This window comes from Sinocyclocheilus rhinocerous, unplaced genomic scaffold (assembly GCF_001515625.1).
Source record: "Sinocyclocheilus rhinocerous isolate Xijiao unplaced genomic scaffold, SAMN03320098_v1.1 scaffold140, whole genome shotgun sequence".
NCBI classification, from domain to species: Eukaryota; Metazoa; Chordata; class Actinopteri; order Cypriniformes; family Cyprinidae; genus Sinocyclocheilus; species Sinocyclocheilus rhinocerous.
In genome coordinates this window covers 2,725,310-2,734,391 of record NW_015642053.1, presented here as the reverse complement: position 1 = coordinate 2,734,391, position 9,082 = coordinate 2,725,310, and the positions used below count along the sequence as shown (strand labels likewise).

The following is a 9,082-nucleotide window of genomic DNA, read 5'->3' as shown; positions in this document are numbered from 1 at the left end:
ACGAAGCGTTTGAGAGAGGCGGGGCATAGAGGACCTACAATAATGTACAGTATTTGAAAAATAATCAGTTTTTTGAACATTAAAGCATGTCAACATATTCTGTTACACCAAATACACAAAATAATGATCTTTAAAAAAACATCATATGACCCCTTTAATGTAGCTCTGTGCCGTACTTTGGATTAATGTTGCATCTTTTATATCCGTTGTAGGATGTAACAACCACAAACACAAGCAATAAAAATACAGCAACAGCAGCAAGACCAATGAACGCATTCTGAAGACTCGACTCGGCAACGTCTGTGAGAAAAAGGGGGAAAAAAGTATTGCGAATTAAATTCTTTTATTGATTGACCTGAAAGTTATGTCATTGATGATAAGATGAATTGGTTCGCAGTGTACTGTATGTTAATGTAATTAATATAGGATTAAAGAGAGGCACCTACTGTATATCTTATCATGCTAACTCAGAAGTTCTCTTACGGGCAACACAGATATTATGTTTTATATTATAGACTAAATGGGACCAAATGCCAGCATGATGAATAAATATTTGCCAGTCAACAAACCACTTTTATTTTCTTGAATTTAGAAACAGTTGAAAAACTTTTATTTGGATCTACCTCCAGAATCACATGACTCTCCGTTGGATATCAGCATGTGTCGGGTGTTATCCAGTGACCCGTCATTGATTTCTGGCTTTATCCCCAGTAAGTGGCACATTAGAGGGTAAACATTAACGGTCTCAAATGGTCCAACCAACAAGTTTCTGTGGAAATCTGGTCCCACTGCCCTGAAGAAAGGCTTCATGTCCATGTCCTCATTGTCATAGCCGTGCTCCCCTTTATTGGTCTGAAGTGGGTAAAACTGGAAGAACATTTAGAACATATAGCATAATGTTTTCCATGCATTATTGTTTATTCTGTCCATTATAGGTGTTTACTGAATCCTCACCCCATTGATGACATATCCTGGGTCTGCGAAAAGAACGATGGGTAGGATACGTGGATGTTTGGAGTAATGCAGTCGAGCAGGCATGTCGTCTTTTTTATAAACGTGAAGGCTTGGATGACCTCCTTTCAAGGCTTGATAAACCTTGTCAAGCATCCCTTCTTTGGGCAAGAGCATCGCAGAAGGTCCATAGTCCAACAGGTGGAACTGCAGATCTTTGTAAGAGAACCCTGGAATGTCAGTGAGAACTATTTCTTTTACTTGCCCTCCTTTAAACACGGTGGCCATGCCATGGTCAGCTGTGATGATTATATTCAGATGGTCGCTGAGTCCGTGTTTCTCAGCAGTTTCCCGTATGTAGCCCACAGTTCGGTCAACTTTTTTGACTGCCTCACGGCGCTCAGAAGAATCGGGCCCATGCTTGTGGCCAGTTTCATCTGGGTCGCCAAAATACAAACTGATAAAGTCTAAGTCTTGATCTTTAAACCATTCCTTCATGACTTTATCCACATTTTCCCTCCATGCCGTCTCATTGGTGTAGTCATAGGCTCTTGGTTCTACCTCTCTCACCTGAATTGTTTCTTTCTGGTAAGAGGCCGCAGTGCCAGGGAAGTGTAAAGATCCTGTTTTAAGACCCTAAGAAAAGGCACATAAGATTTAGTGTACAGAAATCTCCAGAAAGATTATGGTGGTCTGCTATTGTAACTTGCTCTTAACATAGATTTCAAAGATGATAACTTAAAGGAGACATATTATGTCCCTTTTTACAATATGTAATATAAGTCTCTGGTGTCCCCAGAATGTGTCTGTGAAGTTTCAGCTCAAAATACTCCACAGATCATTTATTATATCATTTTGAAAATACCTATTTTGAGGCCATGTCCACACGTACACGGGTGTTTTTATTAACGGAGTTTTTCCTTCTTTCGTTTAAAAAAAATCTCCGTCCACATGAAAACGCAAACGCATGCTATGAAGTACTGTCAGGAGCATGCCAACCAACAGGTGGCGATATAACCTCAACCGTAAAGCCATGTTGGCCAATCAGAAGCCTTAAAGTCTCCAGTAGGCGGAGATAACAGCGCAGGCGCCGACATCACAAGCCAAAAACTCCAGTTTCGCTGTCTACACGATAACACTGCAACCAGAGTTTTTTTAAATCTTCACCCTGGCTTTTCCTTCTTCCGTTTTTAAAAAAATCTCCGTCCACATGAAAACGCAAACGCATGCTATGAAGCACTGTCAAGAGCATGCCAAACCCAACAGGTAGCGATATAATCTCAACTGTACAGTCATGTTGGCCTATCAGAAGCCTGAAAAGGTTTCCAGTAGGCGGAGATAACAGCGCAGGCGCCGACATCACAAGCCAAAAACTCCAGTTTCGCTGTCTACACGATAACACTGCAACCAGAGTTTTTGAAAATCTTCACCCTGGCAGGCGTTTTCAAAAATGTTTGGTTTCAGTGAACTGGTGCTGAGTTTGCGTGTGGACGAACGGCCTAACTGTGTAGAAAAAGCTGCGGTTTTAAAAATAACCGCGTTCATGTGGACAGGGCCTGAGTGGAAGCAGAAACACGCTGTTTTTCAAGTAGACGCCCCCATTTGGAGATCTCCGGGCTGCAGTTATACCCTTCTCCTGTTTTTCGGGCCTGTCTCTTTAAATGCAAATGAGTTGCTGGTCCCCGCCACCTTTTCCAGAATAGAGCTGCGCCATTACAGCTCGGACCTGCTAAAAACATCTGTTATGATTGTGATTATCATGTTTATCGCGCTGAAATCATGCGGTGATAAACATATGAGTTTAAACTTCTGATATTAGGTTTTCTGAGAGCACACATCCAAAGCACATGGACAGAATAAACAGCTGGGAAATAAATCGCATGTTTATTTTAGATCTAAATAGTGTTCTGTGCTGGTCTGTGCAGACAAAGGCACAACAGTTAGTATGTTTTGCTCAAACTTTCGCCATGGCATTAGAGCTAGTAAGTTACACCGTTGTCGCTTGCGAAATCAAAATGACTGCGCAGTGGTTGGAAATTTACAGATTAAGGGGCGGTAATATTATAATGGCATCTCTTTGCAACGTCACCAAGGGAGCTAAATCAGACGCGCTCGTTTTCGCAGATGCTTGCAGAAAAAGGCTTACTTTGGTAAGTTACTGGGTTAATCTTTTTCACGTTTCCTTGGTTGGTAGATGCACCGGGGACCTGATTATAGCACTTAAAACCTGGAAAAGTCCGATTTTCATGATATGTTACCTAAGTATTTTTGTCTGGGGTTTGAGATGTACCTGTCTTTGAGCAGTGATCCAAATGGGTAGACTGCCATTATCCCAATATTCATCCACAAACTGCGTCATGTAGTACTCTTTCCTTTGTCGTGTGGTTGTGTTAAACCACACGTTATGAATCACACCATGGTTCTCAATGTACCTTCCTAGGAAAAAAATGAATTAAATAAAAATAAACATTAGATTGTTGGTTCTATGAGATCTGTATGCATTTTTGTGTCTGAACATATGGAATGACATCCATCCTCATACATATTTCAGAAGATGGTGAAACATGAAAATGGAAAACAAACAACTATAATAAAAAATCTGAAATTAATTTCAAATGAAAGCATTTTCATTTAAATCTTTTAGTAATTTTTTTTGTAAAATACTGCTATTAATTAGTTGTGATTAATTACTAATGTATCATAAAAATCTTAACTGTTGGATACAATAGATGCTATTTAACAGTTTATTTTGATATGAAGAGTCTGAGGCATGTATTATTATTTGGCATAAGACTTTTAAGCTTTAGGGTAACCATAAATGATCTAAAACGTAGTCTAAAAAAATAATCGTTGTCTTTTCTCCTTACCAGATAACAGGGTGAAGTGTGTAGGACTAGTGATGGTCAGGTAAGGTGGAGTGACATATGCTGCCTTAACTCCTTCCTCAGCCATTTTGTCCAAGTTTGGGGTGTCCACATCTCGGTCGTAGTCCCACCTGAACCCATCAAAGATGGTCAGCAGTAGTTTGTTTTTGCCTTTGGTGCAGCGATCTCTGGTTGGAGCAGAGAGATTCGCAGGGAATATAAGCAGCAAAACGCTCAGTGCCAGTAACATGACAGGTATTCCACTACTACTGTTTTACACAGAAACAGCCTTGCTTTTCATCTGATGGTTATGAATTTCTCTGCTCTTTGCTCTTTTTATTCTTTTGACTAGGTGCTTTGCCATCAGTTTTTGCAGACTTAAGTTCACATTATCAATGAGGTTTATGGAATGGATTGCGTGTTTGTGTTATCTTGCATTATCGCACAGTCTTATCAGAAGTTATAGGGCACAGGCAATTACTCAGATCTTTTTCATATAGTTTTATAATTCATTTATAGTTCATGGCTTATAGTATTAAATGCAGGCTATATGACGGTGAGTTTCTAGTTGGTGAACTACCTATATTGTAAAATTGGTTTGGAATAAAATTTAGCATCAGTTAATCATTGTTGGTGACCTAGAGTTCAGGCTTCACCATTCTTTCCTACTACTCCACACCTAATACAGCACTTGAACCAACAGTCTATATAAAACATGGGCTAACAGTTGTGAGAAAATCACTGTCTGAAGGTAGGTGTATGAAACATTATTGAAAATCTTTGTCTGGCCTTACTTTTTTGTTGTTTCCCAAACTTTGTCCTGAGGAGTTATAAGACTGAGTCCAGATTTTCCATCTGTGCCTTACATACTCATTTTACCTGATGGTTGCTTTAACAGACGACTAAATTGTTACACCTCGTGTGCTGTACGAACTTGTCCACCAGAGGGAGTTGTGTCTATGACAGAAATACTCAAACTCAGTACATTGTTGAGATTCAGTGTTCTCACGTTTCTGATTTATGAACGTTGAAAAATTAACTTAGACACAATTTGTAACGTAGGTGAAAGGAATGTGAAAGGAAGACACATTCAAAATGAATAAATTCAGGTTGCTGCCTTCCCAACCAAATTACTTTCTCATTCCAGAAAGCGTTTAATTAGACAAAAATGTGTGTAGTATCTACAAGATGATTGATCAATATGGCAAGATTGTAATCATTTTGGGATACAAGTTGTTTGAAACTATATGTAAACCCTGTCACCCCGGAGAACACTGAACAATGAATTGAGTTCTTCAGCTTCAAAGTTATACAAATGTTTGTTATTTCTTTACTTTTCAGTCTCCCCCTGTAAATCCTGTTTTCTGTGCCTGTCTGCCACCTCCAGAGCTTTAAAGGAACGCTGGGACTAGACTGGCTCTTGTTGGAGCCATGACAGGAACTTTATGGAAAGTCATTACAGAAATCTCTGGGATAGCAATGGCTGGAACTTCTGGACCTCTGGGAAGACATAAAAAGCCTTAAAAAAATTGTGCTTAATGATTCATATATATCCAAATGATTACCTTCACTTAAAATGACTGGTAGTTGAGTTTCCTATTACAGCCACTTGATGGCGCCAGACACCTTTTAGTTTCTGTCCTGGTTACCCGCAGGAGTCCTGTCTGTGGTTCTGTGTGCTGAAATCGTGAAGGAGGAACCAAACAGTACAGAATAAAAATCCTACAGCCAGTTTAGGGTGCTTTCTACATGTGGCCTGTAGGTTTGTCCACTTTGCTTATCATGTGGGATATAGAGAAGAATTCCTGTAGAATTCCTGCAGGATTTTTAATGTAAAGCACCTTTTGGAAAATACAGATTTCTGAAAGGTTTGTGCAAGTCTTACTGCTGGACTATTTTTATAATTAATATATCTGGTATAATGTTAATAGGAAATCATGTAGGACCAATCTGCATGATTATAGCTGTACAAACTCCGCCTTTAGGACAGTAGTGGGCTGGGACCCACTAGCGGGTCTTACTAAATGCAATTGTCTTAAAATTAGTAATAATTTAACACTTATTAAATTGTTAAATCTGCTAAATGTTGTTTGTATTTAAAAAGGAACAATGCATTAAACTACACAAACACTTTGAGATAAAAAAGCAAGAAACAAAAATAATAGCTTTTTTTTTTTTAGTTTAAAATAAAAACTTCTGTCATGATTTTAACAGAAGAACACTTGTAAACTTAATAGCCTGGGTAAGGAGGGCTTTCCTTAGTTTTTGACAATCAAGGGTCTTGGAGTTATAATGTTTGAGAACCAATGCTCTACAGTAGAATGTGTTTGTCTTGATATTCACATTCACTTTTGCAGTCGTGTTAATATAAACGTTAAATGGCAGAAGTGGTGCAATCTGAATAAGGGTGTTTCTGCAACTATGGGCACTTTTAAGTCCCAGCAGTGAAATTTTAGATTTATGTTAAAATTTGTAATATCATGCTTTATAAATATATTCACAGTGTCATTACACACCTTGACAAGAATATAATTAATGATTAATGTGATTTAATATAAAATTATGTTTAGATTTATGTTAAAATTTGTAATATCATGCTTTATAAATATATTCACAGTGTCATTACACACCTGACAAAAAATATAATTAATGATTAATGTGATTTAATATAAAATTATGAAGCATTTATAGGTCCAAACACCATTTTTGTTCATGTCCCCGCAACTCTGGTCACAATGTTGAGATATGTAAAATAAGCTAATTGAATTACAATTTGACATTATTTCAAATAGAATTGTTTAATATACATATTAATTTACAGCATCTTAATTTCTTTTTGTATTATTTATATTTACTGATAATTATTATGATTTTTTCAACTAAATGTCCTTACCACAACAATGAAAAAAGGCTTTTATTATGACATTTTATCAATGACAAACAAGTCTAGTTTCTATAGAAACAGAAATTAGCTGACAGATTGGGCCACCTCACTCACAAGATCCCAAAAATATAAGGTAAATATCATCTTTTTTTATTAGTATTTATTTTGTGTCCTTACCATACAGCTTAGTAATTCTGTACTTTGAACTACATTTTTAAAATACATGTATATTACAATTTAATTCATGTATATTAAGATGCTAAGAGTCCAAACTAATGTAGTAGACCTTGCTAGCTGCCAATTAGCTGCAATATTAGCAAAAATGTCATTTCCGCAACATGTCTTTACCACAGCAAATTTAGGTGTTGTGGTAAAGACCTTGTGTTGCGGTAGACACAAGTTCAAGGTTTACTGTATATTAAATTACAAATATTCAGTTTATATGTTTTCTGTTTCTTTTACTGTTCTGCAGTAGCCTGTTTTTTATTTCATGGCACTTTAACATTGTGTCCTTTTCGACTCAAGATGTCATTAACGCAGCTCTGCTTTTATTTTATTTTTTTCATATTTTTATTTGCAAAAAAATATTTCAACACTTAAGTTGAGATGATTTACACATTGAAATTGCAACATCTGTCATAAAAAGCTAAATATGTTATCTTTAGTGTGTATGGAAACAATTGACATCTAATGTTACTGTCTAAATTTTACATGGCATAGAGAAAACCATGAAATCCCCTATTTTGTATTTTATTTTTTAATATCAGTATTTACAAAACTGCACAAAATGTGAAAAATCTATATTGAAATATATGACATTTTTTATAGAAATTAAAAAAGAAAAGGACATTTTGTAAGAAGAGTTGAAAAACATAAAAAAATAAACATGTTCCAGATTAAAATCTTAATGACTCCATGCAATTTTGTTGACCTTTTTTATGTGTATTACAGACTCTGATGACTCTAAAATTCACAGGGGTTGATTTTATTTTATTTTTTTCAATTTTGGAGAGTCAAAAGTGCCCTTAGTTGCAGAAACACCCATAAGGGGTTTGTCATTTTTGTCATTTTTAAATATATATTAAAAACGTTGTAAAGTCATTTGCCACAGTTGTGAAGATGACTAACCTACATACATGCATACATACATGCATACACTTCTTCTGATTCTCATTTATCTTTTTCGCTCATTTATTTTCCATCAATTTCTATCAAAATTCTTTCTATTGTTTCCTAACGAATAGCCTATTGCTGAGAATTTTATCCAATCAGAATTTAATCCTTGATATTGCGTCTGAGCTCCACCCCTTAATGCTCGGTTACTTTAGATTGTAAATGTGGGTGTGGTCTTACAAGCTACAGAGGCCTTACATGGGTTACGCAATCCTACGTAAATATTTTAAGATAAACATCGCTCGGCCAGTGCGGAAGAATGATTGCCGCCGGATTAAACGAGGGCTGATTTCACTTAAAATAATTTTGATAAGTGCTTCCTGTGAGTTTTTTTTAAATTCTTCTATTACTCCTAGAATGGGTTTGTTGAATTTTAAAGGCTTGAGCATTATCACGTTATGTGTTTGTTGGTGGCGTAGTGTCTGTTTACTGTTTGAAGTCTGTTTGAAGTGAGTGAGCCTTTTTGGAATCTCTTGTACTGTACATTCGCTATGACATAAGCCACTGTATTTATTGTTATAAAATGGTGTTTCTTAATGGTTTGAAGTTACAACACGAGCCCAGCTTAAAAGTACAAGGGTCACCACTGAAATTGTTCTATGGTATTAATAGGGACTTAAAAATATGTCACTTGTCTTGTGCCTGCACAGGCCTGAATTCTGTAGGCCTATATATCATTTTATTGATACACTTTAAAATGTAAACTGTGCTCTCTTTACACTTTTAAAGACCCCATGAATTCATAATTAATATATTTTTACATAGTATTATAATGAAAATTATGCCATACTACCACTGATCTATATATAATGACTATTATAGATCAGTGCATACTACCGACAACAAAAATAATAAAAAACATAATGGGGGAGGGGCGTTTTGAATCAGGCAAACAAACAAACAAATAAATATTCTCTTTTATTTATATAGAATCCCATTGGGGTATTTTTTTGTGAGAGAAATTCCATAGATTTTATACAGATTTGTTAAAAAGACCTCAGAAATGTAGTCTAGACCTACAAGATGTTTTGAACATTTGAACATCATTTATGGCACGCACAACCTCTTAGTTTCCATTCGCTTGTGTTATTGGTAATTTCATGGTCTTGACCCAGGCTTTCAATAACTGAAACACATGTGCTTGTTTTATATTATGACATCCATGTGACACACGTTCATGACCTCAAAACTCATCTCATTTCATAATGCA

General features: G+C 36.2%; 1 protein-coding gene across 1 annotated transcript in view; it reads right to left on the bottom strand.

The window, feature by feature from the left end:
* The window catches only part of LOC107755509 (ectonucleotide pyrophosphatase/phosphodiesterase family member 7-like), a 4,694-nt gene extending 620 nt beyond the window's left edge, over positions 1-4,074 (bottom strand). The window contains exons 1-5 of the mRNA XM_016572314.1: positions 3,819-4,074; positions 3,242-3,387; positions 955-1,587; positions 624-867; positions 177-300 (exon numbers count right to left, since the gene is read on the bottom strand). Coding sequence (XP_016427800.1) covers positions 177-300; positions 624-867; positions 955-1,587; positions 3,242-3,387; positions 3,819-4,065 — 1,394 coding nt within the window. The 5' untranslated portion in view covers positions 4,066-4,074. The remainder of the gene's footprint in view (positions 1-176; positions 301-623; positions 868-954; positions 1,588-3,241; positions 3,388-3,818) is intronic.
* Between the last annotated feature and the right edge of the window lie 5,008 nt (positions 4,075-9,082).